Below are 18,994 nucleotides of genomic sequence, written 5' to 3' on the forward strand. Positions count from 1 at the left end.
GCTTACTATTGCCTTGTTATCTCTTTTTACATGCGTTCAGGTATTTCTAATATTATACTGCATGACTGGTGAGACATGTTCTATACTCGAGGATGTGATATTTGGCTATTATAATAGATGAAAAAAAATATATAAAAATAATATCAATTGATCACTGAGTAGTAGTAGCATGGAAACCGCGCGCGAGAAGGGATGCGGCGCGGTGTTTTTTTGATGGTTTACGCCGCAGCGCCGGTCGCATAGTATGCCTACTTGCCTAGCCACGTACCTAATTTTATTACACAGTTATAATGAGAATCGAGTACAGAGTACTCTCCTTAAGTATTGAACATGTCTCACCACTTACCAGTCATGTTCTATAAATAAAAACCCTCATATTTATTTTTGCAAAATATTTTAATCGTTAGATATGTCCTACTGCGCCTACATTGTAACGCGCTTTGTACGGAGTCTCGTATTTCTCGCACTCTATTTTTTGAGCCAAAACAATTTGTCGCTTTACGAGTAAATCTGCAAAGGCCGAGACTTATGGACGGAAGCGTGGGTGGGGTTCCTCGGGCGTTAAATGTTATCGCTACTTTGGTTTACGAGTTGGGGTTCCGGACAAGGAAAACTTTTCCATCTGTTTATGTAATATATTTCGGTTCTTTTAAGTTACAGAGAAGGAAGTAACACGGCATTCTATGGAATAAAATATAGATGAGAGTGTTGCATTTGAATTTCCGTGTGTATTAATGATTTTAATTTCCTATGAAATGAAATTTTACTAGGTGAAACTGTGAAACTTCAAATTGTGCAATATCAGTTTTGCTAGTGCTTAGTTACATTCGCTAGTTTCTATAGCAAAGTTGAAAATATTACAAGCACCAGGACCGACTTAGCGATGCCGTATGCCTAATTCCATATAATATATTTTATGATAACTAAATTCGCTGTCAAAACTGTGAACTTTGCTACGTCTCTCCACGCCGCTTTACGCCGCTCTACGATGCACTACGATGTTCTACGTCGCCGTGTAGCACTAATCGCTACGAAGTTCGTAGCGCTACGAAATGTCTTGCAAATTACTTATGACTAGTGCGGGGAATACACTAGACACATTAGCCAGACTGCCCGTGACAGTACTACACTGCATAGGCCTCATATTATTGGAGCCTGTCGGAGATGACCACGGATATGTCTGCGGGCATGTTCGTCTAGTCACTAGTGTATCTTCTTATTATCTCTTCATAAAGGTTCATCTATACTCACTCTGCACAACATGTACGGTGACGGAGGCGGCTTTAGCGTTAGCGGGCACGCAGGTGTAGTTGCCGGCATGTCGCGGCTCCGCCTTGCCGATCACCAGCTCACTCGTCTGACGACCGTTGTGGACACTGACGCCATCTGTGATGAAATAATTATTATTAATAACTAGCTATCCCGGCGAACTTCGTGTCACTTTAAAACCTTGCCTGGACTTCAAAGATTATTTTAAGACTAAAATTAGCAGAATCGGTCCAGCCGTTATCGAGTTATAGCGTTTCTAACACAATTAGAAATGCAGTTACGCAGGAGTAATTTTATAGTGCCCAAGTGTGTACGCAGTACACAAGAGTCTCTATTCCTTTACTCTCATAACCAAGTGGAACGGACGACCGATATGACGACATCACGATTATAACAAAGATTACACAATTAGAGGTACAGCACAAAAACCCTGCTGAGGGTTAATTAACAATTTAGATAGCAATATCACCAGGTGCATTTAAATACACTTCGTCTTGCAAAGGATCAGTTTAACTCGCGACGTCGCGAGGCGTTGCGCTGCATTTTGAACGAGACATTAAAATTTGGAACATGCAGTCCTACACAGCGTACAGCAAGTCTGTCAATTCTATCCACACTGTGCACTTTTAAATTTCTATTTTCTTCATCAACTTTCATATTGGCGCATTCAATAATGAACGCAACGCCAATATTGTCATTTTTTAAGATTTGGATACGGTCAGAGGGCATGCGTCGCGGGCATGTCTCACGTTCGCTGTTAACTGCGCTATAACGCATGCCCTTGACAGACAGAAAAAGGCACAGTGTGGACAAAGCTGATGGGTATCTTCTTGTGTAGTAAATAACTTTACGTTATCACGTTCTTAAGCTGATCCTAGATCATATAGCAAAATTGTTTGCTGTTTGATGGAAATGGCGTATGACAAACGACCACAAACTAAGATTTCTGATCACTATATTGACCCGGCTAAGGTACTGTCTTCATTTTTCTCTGGATCTTTTAAAGATGTGTTAATACGTTTAAAGTGACCTAACTCGTTGCAGTATCATAAACTTATATTTACACAAAACATGGGAGAGCCATGCTTCGGCAGGAATGGGCCGGCTCGACCGGAGAAATACCACGCTCTCACAGAAAACCGGCGTGAAACAGCGCTTGCGCTGTGTTTCGCCGAGTGAGTGAGTTTACCGGAAGCCCAATCCCCTACCCTATTCCCTTCCCTACCCTCCCCTATTCCCTTCTCTTCCCATCCCTACAATCCCCTGTTACCCTATTCCCTCTATTCCCTCTTAAAAGGCCGACAACGCACCTGCAGCTCTTCTGATGCTGCGAGTGTCCATGGACGACAGAAGTTGCATTCCATCAGGTGACCCGTTTGCTCGTTTACCCCCTTATTTCATAAAAAAAATTCAAATAACTTTACTATCTGTAACGGAAATTGGTTCACCACACATTCTCCGCACCCACCACTACAGCGGTATCAAACCAAAAAAACCCTTTTGATATGATTTCGTGTATCCCGGGTACAATTAAGCTGTCTTAAGACCCGTGAGGAAACCCTTGTAATAGGAAAAATTGTGTTGCTATCTAGCCAATCGCCATTTAAGTCTCAGAAAATAGTCAAGTCTCTATTGTGCCACAAATAGATACTAGTACTAATGATGCATCTTCTCATTGCGTATGATGGCCCTTATAATAACTATCGCGGACAATGGGATCAAATACATCTGTAACTACCTCGAGAAGAAAAAAGATACCCTTGTCCAACCCTTATTGGATCGATCGCCTAGTCTCTATTTGTCAAGTTCCTGCCTCTTACAGGTCTCTAGAGATCTGAACAAGTTTTTCAAGTTGCAATTTATTTTTGTAAGTTATTGGCTTAGAATAAAATCGGCAAAGTGCGAGTTGGACTCGCGCACGAAGGGTTCCGTACCACAATAGAGCAAAAATAGGCTGAAAATTGTATCTTTTGTATGGGAGACCCCCTTAACTATTTAATTTATTTGAATTTTATAATATCTAATAATAATAATATCTATGGACGCTTCACACCACGTTAGTCTCGCCCCGTGCTAAGTACCTGAAAGGACTTGTGTTACGGGTACCAGACAACGGAAATATATTTAATACTTTTATACTATACATATATTTAAGATTTTTATTATATCATACACATATTTAATACACAACCATGACCACAACCATGAACTTTGAAAACTTTTTTGTTCCATCGGCGGGATTTGAACCCGCGACCCCCGGCTTGAGCTACCGACAGCCTACCCACTGAGCCACAGAGGTCGTCGAATTACATTTTTACTAATTTTAATATTAGTAAAAATGTAACTAAGTATTTTATGAATATTTCAAGTGCCTATGTTGTGCCATTATTGCTATCGAGCAAAAAATAGCAATAAATCACCTTTGTTGTATGAGAGCCCCCCTGAAATATTTAATTTATTTTATTTTTAGTATTTGCTGTTATAGCGGCAACAGATTTACATAATCTGTGAACATTTCAGCCTATAGCTAGACTTCTGAATTTTATAATTAATTTTATAACCGCTATTATAGCGGTTCTTTAATTACAGCCTGGAGACAGACAGACAGACGGACAGAAGGACAGACGTTGAAGTCTTAGTAACAAGGTTCCGTTTTTACCCTTTGGGTACGGAACCCTAAAAAGAAATTTGAGGCCATAGAAAAACTTTCCTATTTATCTTTAGCCTATGCGCAACACAAACATTTGCTGAAAGAACATCAACATAAATGACAAAAACATAGTTAATGTAAACATGACGCCATTGTTTGACGGTTCTACAGCTTAGTCACTAAAAATTTTACTCAAATGGTCTATTACTGCAAACATTTTCTCAGCGGAGTAAAATAAAAGCAAAATATAAGCAGGTAGTGAGATACTGCAGAGAATTTCAGCACATCTAAGCCACTATTCACGTAAAACTACTTCCGTACAGGAACAAGACCGTTCACTTGTTTCAAATATCCCACGTACGCGAGACGAGTGCGGAATAAAATCATTTTAAAATTCAATCCGGCTGTTAATGTTGTATCAAATTTGATTTTACGATAGTCTAAGGAGGTTTAAAGGTTAAGAGCAAATCGACGACAATAACGATCGACGATAATAATATATGTCGCTAAATATATCTACTTTATTGACAGGGCTACGGGTAGCTTAGTAAACTCCACGTTTGTCCCACGCGAAAAACATACCATCCTCATCACCTTGATGAGTGGCAGTCTTCCACAGTGCGTTTTTCGCGTAACTTTCTGCCGCGCACTGTAAAACTCTGGAATGAACTGTCACCAGCAGTATTTCCGGACCGATACGACCTGCAAACCTTCAAGAAAAGAGCGTATTCCCTCTTAGAAGGCCGGCAACGCACCTGCAGCTTCTGATGTTGCGAGTGTCCATGGGCGACGGTAGTTGCTTACCATCTGGTGACCCGTTTATCTCGTTTGCCCACTTATTTAATTTAAAAAAAAAACTAAAAACTTGTTTAGCTGGTAGCAATCCATATCTTACGGTGGGTTGCACCAGAGGCGTTGTTATAGTGAAGGTTAAGGTTATCGTCAAATATGGCGTCCATTATGGACTTTTACTAAGGATTTGACAGTTCATTTGATATTTTGTTATGGTTAAAGTTATAGTTAAAGTAAGTTGCTGCAATCCTGCGAAAGTGTATAATCTGTCTTTCTATATTTTATCTATCTCTCTATTACCTCTTCACGCCCAAACCGCTGAACTGATTATGCTGAAAATATGTTGCATGGATACTTTGAGACCCGGGAAAGGACATATAATACTTTTCATCTCGGAAAATTCCCTCGTGGTAAACGAATATTGACTCAAGTGTTTTAGTTGTTGGATTTTAGTTAAACTTTGTTTTTATTATATTTTAGAATCCACAAAACGAGATCGATCTGTGATCAGTCTTGCGAACGGGTTTTTAGTGTTGTAGAACGAGTTAGGAACGATGTCTTACAGTATATAACATAAATGACGTAATAAATTAATTCCAGTACAACGATATTCGGAAAAACATCTAATTCCTAGGCGTTGTGCTATCGCGAACAGTACCAATCTTTCAACAGTAGAGTATTTTTAAAAGTTTACAAAAAATGTGTAGAGATAACAGTACAAAAATGTAGAGATAACATATCCTATCAGTCGCTTGTATGCGTTTAGCTCATATAAGTTACAAAGCGATCCAGAGCCAATTCTCCGACCATTCGATTGAAAATGGAAATAGTATTGTTTCCAGTGTCTATGCCGAAGAATTAGGTCGTCTTTGCCTTCTTTTTTATATTTGTTACAAAACATTGACAAATGGCATCTTTGTACTGTGCTCCAGTTTTATTTACATACGTTACAAAATATTTTCTAATAAGGCATTTCATATATTATTATACATTTAAAATAGGAACATTTCTGAAATCTATTTACTTCATCATGCTGCACTTTAAGAACACTAGTTATTTGACCGATAGAATTGCTCGTTTAAAGATATAAGATTAGGTAGGTCCAGCGTAATATTTTGTTGATACTATGTGAATGTGAAAAATTGGTTATTATATAAATAATACAATGGTTGCAGTAAAAATATTTCATAACTCAACTCAACTCAAGAACCATGGATGTATCTTTATTTTTTTTATATTAATTTAAATAAGAGTAAGTAATTCTAAATCCATACTTTACATACTATTACTTACTAATCTTTAATCTTCAAACAAGCAATTCTTGTGTATATTATATAATTGGAATTTCTGAATCGGCTCCAACGATTTTCATGAAATTTAGTATATAGGGGGTTTCGGGGGCGATAAATCTATCTAGCTGGGAATCATTTTTAGAAAATGTCATTTTATTCGTATTTAATCGAATACCGAGCAAAGCTCGGTCAAATAGCTAGTATTATATAATCAGCTTGGGAGAATCACATGACGTGGTATATTCCCTGCGTAAACAAGAACATGAGGAGAATAAATATTTTATTGCTAAACATATTCAAGTTTACACTTCTATCCAAACCAGACTCGAATTTGCACAAGAGCCATTTGGGACTGGCAGCAAATATCCAGGAGGAAAACGCTGCGAAATAATATATTTTCATTCTAGAAGTCATGTATGTATTAATGGCATCTATAATAAAATCATAAATGCGAAAATGGGTCTGTCTGCCTGTTACCTCTTCACGCCGAAATCGCTGAATCGATTTTGCTAAAATTTGGTATGGAAATACTTTGATTCCCAGGAAAGGATATTGGATACTTTTTATCCCGAAAAAATTTTCGGTTCCATCTTTGCGATAATATATAATTTTGATTAGTTTATAGTTACAGTAATCTTCAAAGGTCGCAATTCCTTATATTATACTTGAGCGCCTGATATAAGTTATTTTGTCCCTATAGTAAATTATATACAGCAATGCAGCATGGTAAGCCTAGTCTAAGCAACGTCTAGTCAACACGTCTGGGACCTTGTGTGGACGGACCACGGACCACGCAAGAACCGTATATTTTTCCAAGATGAAAATAATATCTTATGTCCTATCCCGGGTTTTAAAGTATATCCATATCAAATATAGGCAAAATCATTTTACTGGTTCGGACGTAAGAGGGAACAGACAGACAGACCAACAACTTCGCACTTATACCTAATATTAGTATAGATGCAAGTCTAATTATTGCTATAATTTAAAGCATTTAAGATTGTAGCAATTTCAATTTTATTTACAATAGTATTAATAGTATTCCATTTATTTTACAATAGTAAAATTAATGAAATAGAATAAGATAAAAATTCCTTCTAATAGAAAAAACTATCAGTTGCTACTTCTTACGATGCAGTCAAGTTGCGACAAATACCGTCGACTAGGCTACTTTGTAGTCAAACAGCTGATAGTAAACTTTTGGAAAGAAAATGGCTTGGAAAAATTTTATAGAATAACTATAAAATTTCACCTAAATCAGCGTGCAGAATATAACTGGAGTAAGTAAAATCAGTATGAGTTGTAAATATTATGAATGCGAAAATATTAATTGTTTAATACTCTTATCGCCAATATCTGAACCAATTTTGATGAAATTATTTTAAATCCTTCATAGATTAAAAAAAAATTCATCAAAAAAAGAACATAGTTTTCTGCTTGGGAAAATATCATTAAATGATTTTTGCGCGAAAACTGTGAGTACTCTGCGGCCATGTCGGCCAACGGCCAACGGCCAACATACTAAATTACTCATTGTGTTTGTACGATCCACGTCATTTAGTCGAATCATGTCAATTCAATGTTAATTGTAATATCCTAAGATCCGACCGTAAAATCCTGCATGAATCGTTTTTTTCGATCAAATATATTTTCAAATAATCTTGAGAACGTATAGAATGGATTAATGATGGGTCGCCTTGTTAAAAGTAGCCGCAAGTACCTCTAATTGAGCAAAATGAAAGCCCGTAGTACAAACTTGCGTGTATTCAATAGAAAAGTAAGAACTAAGAAGGAATGACATTGAGGAATGACAGGACACTACGCATAAAAATGCCTGTTAAATAAAAATAGCGGCGGGTTCTCGTCGTCCTCAAATCCTGCCAGGCATATTAATTGTATGCCTGAACATTTGTCATATACAAAAGTGATGGCAACCCCAGTTTGCGGCTATCGTGTAACTGGCAACCTTGGATATTCATGTAAGTACAAAATGCTTAAACCCTTTAATTTGGTATCAAAATTATTAAAAAAATCGATGCTTCAATTTTGATGAAGAACTATGTCTGTTTACGGGCTAGGTTGCGGCCGACTTAGAGCTGGCAACTATTTTGTCTCATCATTTTCTTTCAAATGATGTAAAATTTACTGAAAAAAAATATACATGCAAATTATGCATTTATCTCATGAACATTAAACTTAATTAGAGATACTTGCGGCTACTTCTGACAAGGCAACCCAACATTAATCCATTTAATACGTTCTAAAGATTATATTAAAATATATTTGATCGAAAAAAGCGATTCATGCACGATTTTACGATCGGATGGATCTATTGGCTGGGTTTGACATAACGCGACCAAATGGCGTCAATAAAAATCAATTTCTTCATGGTACTTACTCAGGTCATAGTTGATCATCCTGTTCTCGAAGTACCAGAACACGTATGAAGGGGGTTCCGTAGACCGCTTCACGATACACACCAGCTTCAGCATGGAACCCTCGTGGATTATCTTCTCTGACTCGCCTACGATTTCCGCGTATGCCGCTAAAAGAACAACCATAAAATTATTTACAACACAAAAAATGACAGAAGCTTAAGAAACACAGGTGCAGAAGTTAAACACAGAGATGGATGCAATCGAAATTAAAACAAGTGTATTCCAGAAGTATAGATTTTTTATCACTTGGACTCCTTAGTTTCCTATTGTTGCGATTATAATAATATTATTATAACTTATATGGCTTTCAGAAAAATAAAATGTTTCCTTGAAGGACAGAAACATAACCCCTAATTCTTCTAGTAACAGCTGACTCATATTTTCTGATCCACGTATTAGTTACAAAAAATTTGCCTTCATATGGTTTAAGCTTACCGACTAGGACTAGTTTAAAAAATATGCTGGTGGGGGGATGTGTGGGCACTTGACACTCATAGTAGCCGCCGTCCGCCGACGTCGCGAACCGGATGTGCAGCGCCCAGTCCTGACAAAAGAACAACACATTTAGAACACGGGTGGAAAATTTGGAAAATTTCTAGTCTAACACGGTCACATTAACTAGACGCATGGTTTGTTGACGTCATTATGGAGCGGGCATGTTATTGCATTCCAGCGATGCGTCAAGTTAATGTGACCATGTTGTAGTCACAATGACTTGACAACGAATTCTTCGAACTTTTCCACACAGAGCGCAATGATGTAAACTATATACACATCAGCTTTTCACTACCAAACATAAAAAGTGAAAGTGAATTGATTCTATTATTAATTTAAATAATATTATACTCAGAAAAAGTTTATTAGAATTGTAATACAATTTCATTGCAATTTATAAATTCGCATTTGCACACGAATTCACTTTCAAAGTCTTTATGATATTTATTTCTTCTTCATTCAACAAAACTATTTGCAATAATTAATTATTGATTTATAATTAATCATATTATCAAACAAAACAACATGCTAAAACGGCTGATTTGATACTAAGATATTATACTCGTATTATGGCCTTTAAAGAAAGAAAAAATATAAACGCAACAACTTACAAAATATGGCCACTGTTAAGCATTTGTGTACTAACCCACAATTTTTTTGTTGAATTCTATGCAGTCTTTTTCTAAATGACCTAAAGAACTACAAAACTGCATTCATAACTTAATACGTATTTTTATGGGATGATACACAATTGCTTAACAGCGTCCAATTAAGCCGACCCCTAGACGATCAATATGTATTGTGCAATATCACGCTTCAACTTTATCGAACAATTTATTTGATAATTAGATTGAAGGCGCGTGATGTTCAATATCAACCCTAGACGGTCAATAATATTAACCCATCAAGCCCCATAAGCTCACCGGTGAGCGAGACACAATAGAATAGCAATAGATTTCCAAGAATCCACGATCGAACGATTAAGCAATACTATTCGGTTATTGATATATAGACGGTCAATGATATTGCGCAATAAAATTGATCGTCTAGGGGCCCGCTAAAGTCCAACTAAAAATTACCTTCACATGTCGTCCGTGCGCTGAAAAGAACCTGCTATCGGCGCTGTAAGTGACGAGACCCACCGACAACAGCGAGTAATCTTTCCTCCGTATCCACGTGACCTATAAAACTCACATCGATTTAATCCAATTCGCTTTAAAGTTTCATGACGTCATAAAACGTTAGCTTTAATAATGGAAATGCCTGATTATAAAGTCGTAAATTATAAAAACGTACGACGTATGTCTGGAATATGGATCATAAATGTGAGTCAATTTAGATTTAAGTTGGATATAATTTCATGTATGAAGCTGGTGTAATACTTTTTATTTCACTTCTAATAACATTACTTGAATGCTAAACTTCAATTCCACAAATCAAAATTGAAAATGCGTTGGTTGGACTGCTTTGGTCTTTATAGTTTTAGAACGTAAAGTTCGTTTCAGTAAATACTGACAAATATTATTCAACAATATTATATTATGACTAGCTGTCCCGGCAAACGATGTTTCGCCATATACAGCATTTCATATTATTTCATTGAAGTGACTAAATAGGTATGTCACCATGGCAACGTCCATCGCTATCCCGTCGCACAAACAATGGTCGCCGTTAGTCTCAACTCGTATTATTTATTCAACTAATGCACTTATCAATATAAAAAGGAGCCAGTAGCCGATTCTCATACCTACTGAATATGCATATCAAATTTAGTAAAAATCAGTAAAGCCGTTTCGGAGGAGTATGGTTACTAACATTGTGACACGAGAATTTTATAAATAAGAAGATGAAAGTTTTCCATTATTTCCTTTAAAGAACTGATTATTATAGTGCGTTCAGTTTGATGGCCACATATCGTAATGGCCAATGTTAAAGGACTGACTCAACCATAGAGATATTAGTGGACTCAACAAAGGACACTAATTCATTAATTTTCCGACACGATAGTGCATTAATTGCAATACATGCAAAAAGATTAAATTCAAGTTGTCTAATTACCCAGAAAAGCTATTCAATCAGTTTGGTAGTCTTCAAAATTCAAAAAGACTATTATAATGCGGTCTTTATCTTTTTATACCTTTCCATATCCTGGATTTATTTCAGATTCCATTAAAATCTAAGGAATCATAAATGCAGGAACGGCAAACATTTTATTCCCTAGTAAAGTTTTGATGATAGATTTATTTCACTTCTGAAACTAGTCTGTAGTAAATATGGCTCCGTCCGTAAAGATAACTGTATAATAGTCGGTAAATATTAGATATAGTAAAAATATACAACCCAAATCCAACTGGGTTATGGCGTACAGAAATATTTTTGTAATTAAATAAACAAAGTTATTTGCTTCAAAGCTTGGTAAAATTGGGGTTTACTCAGTGAATGACAAATAGAGGACTTAAAAGCAGTTGAAATACAAATCTGGTAGAATCGCAATTATTATTTTTCGTTGTTCTGGGCTAACGAATAATTATTTTTGTACCAAGCTTCGCTTATTGTGCAGGATATTTTATACGTGGGAGAGCCATGCTTCGGCACGAATGGGTCGGCTCGACCGGAGAAATACCACGTTCTCACAGAAAACCGGCGTGAAGCAGCGCTTGCACTGTGTTTCGCCGAGTGAGTAAGTTTACCGGAGGCCCAATCCCCTACCTTATTCCCTTCCTTACCCTCCCCTATTCCCTTCCCTTCCCATCCCTACCCTCCCCTATTATCCTATTCCCTCTTAAAAGGCCGGCAACGCACCTGCAGCTCTTCTGATGCTGCGAGTGTCCATGGGCAACGGTAGTTGCTTTCCATCAGGTGACCCGTTTGCTCGTTTGCCCCCTTATTTCATAAAAAAAAGGATTTTTCATGAAAAATATTGTAGTTTTAAGGTATACAGCTTACTGTAATATCTTATTTTATATTGTGTTAAAAACTTGAAAAATATTTTTTATGTACTATCAGAGAAATCTATACATAGGCAGATGGCGGAACTACGTAATTTTGCCAAGTGTAGCTGACAGATCACGATGAACATTGACTTGACATAACCCGATTACACAATTTGGCTCAATTAACGCCGCCACGGAATGGAATGGAAACGACTTCTTGCAACGAAACAGCACATAGCACAATTAACTTTATGTCAATGGTTAATACACAAATTAAGTACGAGCCAAAAATTTAGAGGCGTCTTGATTAACGAGGATTCTTCGCCACCGTCTATGGAATCCGCGGGAAGTGGCGCGTACGGGGGGAAGTCTCGTTGTGTAAAAGATTTATATAAATGGGATGTCCTCATGCTTACTAGTGAATTCACGGGAATGCTTGAGCATTCCACAGAATTCCCGCGTCATGAAGCGAAATTGACTCTTCCATTCCGTGCCATTTCGCGGCGGTGCAAATTGAGCTTAATGATATATTATCCTTACCAATAAAACATCAAATTAAAATGTAACAACCTAAAATGCTTACCGTGTTTTCTGTTATGTCACTGACTTCGCAATGAAGTACGGCTGTTGTTCCTATTTGAGCTATAACTGTGGTACAGTTGTCGGTTAAAAATATACCAACTTTTCCACCTTTTCCACCTAACTTATTTACTCCCGACGCTGCTGAGTCTCTGTACATTTTCTTAACTTTATTTATAGATTTAGACAGCGACGTCTCGTCTATATCTAGAACGACTTCTTTATTTCGATCGTGATGGTTGCTATTATATTTCTCTTGATTTGCTATCTCTTCGTCTATAATGTTGTCTATATATATAATGTCCTCGTCATTACTGTTATCTAGTACTGATGATAGTCGGAGAGGTTTCGGTAGTTTGGGGTAAGGTGTATACGTTGAGGCACTAGAGGAAAAAGGCTCCGTGGAATCTTCACCATCAATGGTCGTATAGAGGATGGTTGTCTGAGTGGATGATGTGGTTGTTGTGGTTGTTCTTCTTCTGTGACCTGGAATTTTAGTAGATATTAGCCCTGATACAAAAAAAAGTCTTAGGGCCTGTTTCACCACTTTCTGATAAAGTGCCTAATAGGTTATTCACAACTTCTTTGACAGATTCTCCATACTTGATCAGTCAAGTTAATTGGTGGATAGCCTTATCAGGAAGTGGTGAAACAGGCCCTAAATGTACTATTAAAAAAATTGATTCATTAGCAGATTATGGACTCATTATTTTGGTTAGGTGAGTCACACTCTAGCAACTAGGCTTCGCATTATCCGGTTAAATTACATAGGCGTGCCATCTGCCAATGAATCAACTTCTTTAATAATACAATCAAACCAAAGCTTGTAGCTTTTATCGAAAGTACCACGGTGGCAAATATTGTGCGAACACCTACACCAATACTATTGAAAAAATATTCATCATAAATTTTCTCGAAATAAAAATATATAACGACACACTGATGGATGTAGGGACGGGAAGTCCGCTCTAGATGTTAGAAATGATTGATTTCTACTGTAAAAATGAAATGCTAAAATGAATATTTTCACTTCAGTTCTTATATTTGCTTTCAGTTTCTCTCGTTGTGAACTGATTGTTGGCGTTCGTCGTGTATTTGCTATACCGGAATAAGTACGCTAGCGAGTAATGCAAAACGCTACTTAAAAAGTTAGATGCTCTTTAGAAAATTAAACTTAAACAATTTAAGAGTAACTCGGGACATAATCTAAAGTCTTATGGGGGTGTTTGGGTTTGTTTTGATGACAAGCGCTCAACGCGTTTACAACTAAATACAATAAAAGTACTTTTTTATTTTGGTACAACGGAACCCTGATGGGATTCAAATCCTATTATGGACACGAGCTCTTGACATTTGTATTTGGAATTCATCTTATGAATAGACATGAATAAAATACCTTTTTTGTGGTGTCTCGTGAAGTTTCCGAAAACGCTACCCAGCCTCTGCTGATTTCTGGTCGTGCAGAGCTCCAACGATTTGAGATCATCGGCGTTCTGCGCGACCATCATGGAAGACCGCTTCGACTCCATAGCACCCGTGTTCACTAACAGCTCCGCTTCAAGCAGTAGAACAATAGTTGCATAGAGTAGTTTTAGTTCTTTACAGCAAAACATTGTTTTGGCACTATGTGGGTCACATTTGGGCTAGCGTTTCACATCGCGTTCCACTTAAATTTATTGTCATTATAAGGTTGGTAGTTCGCTACCTCGCTTCGAACGATGTTGCAACCTTTAGTGTGTGCATTCTGTAACAAATAGAAAGAGTTTGGTTAATTTAAAATATTATAATTTAGGTATAATGTACACGCAAATTTTTATGCCCTCAACTTAAACCTGTAATGATTTTGGTGTCGTTACCAATAATGTATAGAATCCGAATACTAGGAACAGGTATTTTATTATAACGTAGTAAGTACTATATTATAAATAGAGACTTGAAAATTTAACAAAAAAAAAAAATTGTTAAGAAAAAGTGAGATAAAAGCTCTACGATGTTTTTGCAAACCACTTCTAACATAATTTTCGTTGATCCCATCAATCTCCAAGCGGCACCCGGCTGTCGCATAACAATTGAAAATCTATTGTGTCTGGTATGAAAAAAAACCTACATTTACACAGTTTTCATTTACAGACTACCTCCAAATCAAACAAATGATGCTCAAAATATTAAACCTAGTACCATATTCTTCAAAGCTTTATGTATTGCCAATAACATTTTCATTTTCAGTTTTTGGGAGTGGAATAAGTTTTTATCCGTCCTCAGTACTCACGTTAATAGGGCTTAGGGCCGTTCGGCTAATAGGACGGGTCCCTTAATCCTCCACCAGCAGTAACGCGTAATTGGTTACTTCTGCGCTTGTTAATCAGACCGGAAACTCATAAATTGTAATAAGATTATGATTAGATATGGATGTCGCCGGCGGCTGTTTAAAAAAACCTGTAGAGACAGTGGCAAGACCTAATTTTGATTTTTGCAAGAGGCCCCCTGATAGATGACGTAAGAGGATTTTGTTGGGAGAAATAATTTTTGACACTCAAATTTTTATTTATAAAAAAAATATTAAAAATATAATTATTAAGTATCAAAACTAGGGCCCGCGGCCTCAGGGGTTGCGAGGCCATAGGCAGTGACCGACGTCGTCCACGCTAGGGTTGCTGAGGATTCCTCTTCCTCTTCCTCATAATGAGGAAGTTCCGCAATATTTTGGGTTCCTCAACCGTTACCGCATCCTCATAAATAAAAATAAAAAAAATCCTCTTCCGCTATCGCTTCCTCAAAATGTAGGAGGAATTTATGAGGAATTTTACTGCGCATGCGCCAGAGCGCGATGCCGGACCGAACGGGCGAGCGAGACCTCCCCTCTCGCCACCCGCGCTGAGCAAGCTTGCTTGTTTGTTTTAATTTTATTGACATAGCCACAGAATATATATTAGTAGTACCAAACATAGCAAGCGTTGTTTTGTTTACGCGTGTACGCAGCTACGCAGTGCGAATAATCTAATAATTTGATTTCTTTTATCGAAATGAGACCGAAGTGTAGTGCTATATCAGGGGTTCCCAGACTTTTTTTGTCCACTGCCCACTTTGAGAACAAAATATGTTTTAACACCCCCATTGTTTCACCTACTTTCTTTTCCTAATTTAAATTAAGGAGCTCTTGCCATAAATTTGTCGGTAATATTAGCCCCCCCCCCCCCAGGCCTCTACAAAACACCGCCATTTTTTCTGAGTTTCCGGTCTTAGTGTCACAAACCCAAGTGGAACGGATTATGGATCGTTTTGAGCGTTTTGAGAAAAGTTTAAAAAAAGAACTATAATTTTTTTTATACATAGGTAAATTGAACTGAACTTGGATATTATCCTTTTCTTCAAGTCGTAAATAAAACTAATTTTATTGTTTATAGTTTATTTATATACATACATTTATTTTACAAATAAAATACATAATATTATATTTGTTTCGTTTTTAGTATTACATTTTTTTACTTAAGTAATCATATTTTAATATAGTTAAACTTTTATTATATTTGAGTTTTCACATTGAATCATATTTTAATAACAAAACCACATACTTTGAATATTGACTATTGTCACAATATACATATAAACGTTAGGTAACAATACCGCATAAATGCTTAGTCAAGTACGAGTAAGTAGTATTAATTATTATATTTTATAAGAAATCATTTGACCTTTCATTTAAGTAAAACAATTTATTTTCCAATCAAAATATTTCACTAAATGTTATTTAATTTATTTAAGTAATTTAAATATTACATATTTGTAATGAAATAATATAAAGTTTTTTTGTCTCTACTCTCTCCTGAAAACTTTCCGAACATGGCTTTCGCGATATAGTTACGTTAAAATTAAAAAAAAAAACTAGAACGCCCACTTTGACCCATCTTCGTCAAGGGTCGTTTTGAGCGAAAATGATGACGTCATGAGTGACGTCATAGCCGCGATCAAAACGACCCCGGTCGCCAAAGGGAACGGCAGAAGGGGACGTTTTGAGCGTTTTGGTCAAAATTAACGTCATCTGGAACGCAGCCACTATATGGACGTACTTCCTCTTCCGCTTCCTCATCCGCATCCTCTTCCTCAAAAAAATATCCTCTTCCTCATCCGCATCCTCTAAATTTGCGCGTGACAATTCCTCTTCCTCCTCCTCTTCCTCATAATCACTTCCTCAACAACCCTAGTCCACGCCTTACGCCGCCTCTGTAGCGGGAAATGGACTATCAGAGAAGTTGATTCCTAGGCAGATGGAGGATTACGTTTATACGTGGGAGAGTCATGCTTCGGCACGAATGGGCCGGCTCGACCGGAGAAATACCACGTTCTCACAGAAAACCGGCGTGAAACATAGCTTGCGCTGTGTTTCGCCGAGTGAGTGAGTTTACCGGAGGCCCAATCCCCTACCCTATTCCCTTCCCTACCCTCCCTTATTCCCGTCCCTTCCCTTCCCATCCCTACCCTTCCCTATTACCCTATTCGCCCTTAAAAGGCCGGCAACGCACCTGTAGCTCTTCTGATGCTGCGAGTGTCCATGGGCGACGGAAGTTGCTTTCCATCAGGTGACCCGTTTGCTCGTTTGCCCCCTTACCTCATATAAAAAAAAACCCATCCCTGTCGGATCACAGCTAACATTGAATTGACATGCCGACCAAATGACATAGGACCGTCAACTGTCTATGAATCGATAACTTCGTTGGTGCTATCGAAGAAATTAATTCACAGGTCGATGGGGAAATTACGCAATTCAGTCGGGTTATGTCAAGCTCAACCAACAGAGTCGACTTACATTGGCCTGAAATAACCCAATCAAATAAAACAGGTACGCCACCTGCCTATGAGTCAATTTCTCTTATAGTACGAGTACGTTTCCTCACAGTATTTCATTTATAAAACAGCCACGGGCAACATCTACTTAACTATAATAAAAACACCAAATAAAGTGGTTACTGGTTACGCCATAAGACTACTTTATTTAGTCGGTTTAATGCCATTTCACTGTTATTTTATAAAATTGCCTTAAGATGTGCGCGTTTTCTGCTGTAGCGTCTGGGAAAATACGCAGTACACGCGCACGTTTGAACGCCTTCGAACTGAGCTTGTTATAACTCGAACAAGATAGATAGATAACGTGGGAGAGCCATGCTTCGGCACGAATGGGCCGGCTCGACCGGAGAAATACCACGTTCTCACAGAAAACCGGCGTGAAACAGCGCTTGCGCTGTTTCGCCGAGTGAGTGAGTTTACCGGAGGCCCAATCCCCTACCCTATTCCCTTCCCTACCCTCTCCTATTCCCTTCCCTACCCTCCCCTATTCCCTTTCCTTCCCTACCCTCCCCTTACCCATTCCCTCTTTAAAGGCAACGCACCTGCAGCTCTTCTGATGCTGCGAGTGTCCATGGGCGACGGAAGTTGCTTTCCATCAGGTGACCCGTTTGCTCGTTTGCCCCCTTATTTCATTAAAAAAAAAAGAAGATAGGCCCGCCAAACGCCTATGAATGAATTTCCCTGATGAATGAATATTGAGGTACACTATGTTCAACAAGAGCGTAACCGGCAAAATTAATGTTAGAAGTTAAATAAATGAAACAAAATTTATTTTATATAATTGTTTATTTATTACTTTAAAATGCTTTATCACTAATATGCGGTCCAGTCCCCTCTACTATGTATTATGGACTGACATCTCCGAGGCATATTTTTGATTAAATTTTCAGCGTAGTCACGGGACAATGTACTCCATATCGCTTTTATATTGCGACTTAGCTATGCAACGGTTTTTGTATTACTCATCCGTAGCTTTAGCTTCATAAGCGCCCAAACATTTTCTAACGGGTTTGCGTCTGGTGACTGTGATGGCCAGTCTAAAACATCAATACCGTGCTCGGTCTTCCAGGCGGTGCAGACACGGCTTCGATGTTCGGGATCATTGTCCTCCTGTAAAATCCATTTTTCGTTTGGGTTTCAGAATATCGTTTCACCTACTTGCTCACGAATGGTCTTGACTTCCGCATGTATTTGGCAGCTTGAGAATGCGACATTTTTTACCCTTTTGGGTGCAAGCAAAGAAACACTGCTTCATATCGTGACGCGACGGCGGCACTCATGGCGAATAACGTGTCGTCAACTCGGCGCATGCGCACAGACTCCTTTGTTTTGTGCTAAGCATTTTAGACAAAGAACCACTGAACGTGTTTCAGTTGTTTTTTTTTAATTTGGTTATGATTTTTGACGTAAAATGCCGGCTACGCTCTTGTTGAACACACTGTAATTGGTACTAACCAATTAGCTCAATATTTCGAATATTCAATTTATTTCATTACGTAACACTGATTGCAAAACAATAAAACACTTTTAATGCTAAAACAATAGTTCGACGTTCAAATTTCGCTTCTTAATTACTGTATTCGTATATTTTTTGGATTCCATTAAAATAATTGGGACTCGAAAGCTAATTTGTATTGTAAATTTTAAGTTACTATAAATTTCAATGTGTTGCTAATAATAATCAACTAATAAGACTATATTTGA

At 37.7% G+C, this 18,994-nt stretch overlaps 1 protein-coding gene across 1 annotated transcript in view; it reads right to left on the bottom strand.

Annotated features, from left to right (window-relative positions):
• The window catches only part of LOC121727605, a 76,209-nt gene that overhangs the window by 16,843 nt on the left and 40,372 nt on the right, over positions 1-18,994 (bottom strand). Inside the window, exons 2-7 of the mRNA XM_042115520.1 lie at positions 13,845-14,192; positions 12,453-12,934; positions 10,016-10,117; positions 8,877-8,985; positions 8,402-8,548; positions 1,252-1,386 (exon numbers count right to left, since the gene is read on the bottom strand). Of these exons, the coding sequence (XP_041971454.1) occupies positions 1,252-1,386; positions 8,402-8,548; positions 8,877-8,985; positions 10,016-10,117; positions 12,453-12,934; positions 13,845-14,061 (1,192 nt within the window). The 5' untranslated portion in view covers positions 14,062-14,192. The remainder of the gene's footprint in view (positions 1-1,251; positions 1,387-8,401; positions 8,549-8,876; positions 8,986-10,015; positions 10,118-12,452; positions 12,935-13,844; positions 14,193-18,994) is intronic.

Source organism: Aricia agestis, chromosome 6, assembly GCF_905147365.1.
Source record: "Aricia agestis chromosome 6, ilAriAges1.1, whole genome shotgun sequence".
NCBI lineage: Eukaryota > Metazoa > Arthropoda > Insecta > Lepidoptera > Lycaenidae > Aricia > Aricia agestis.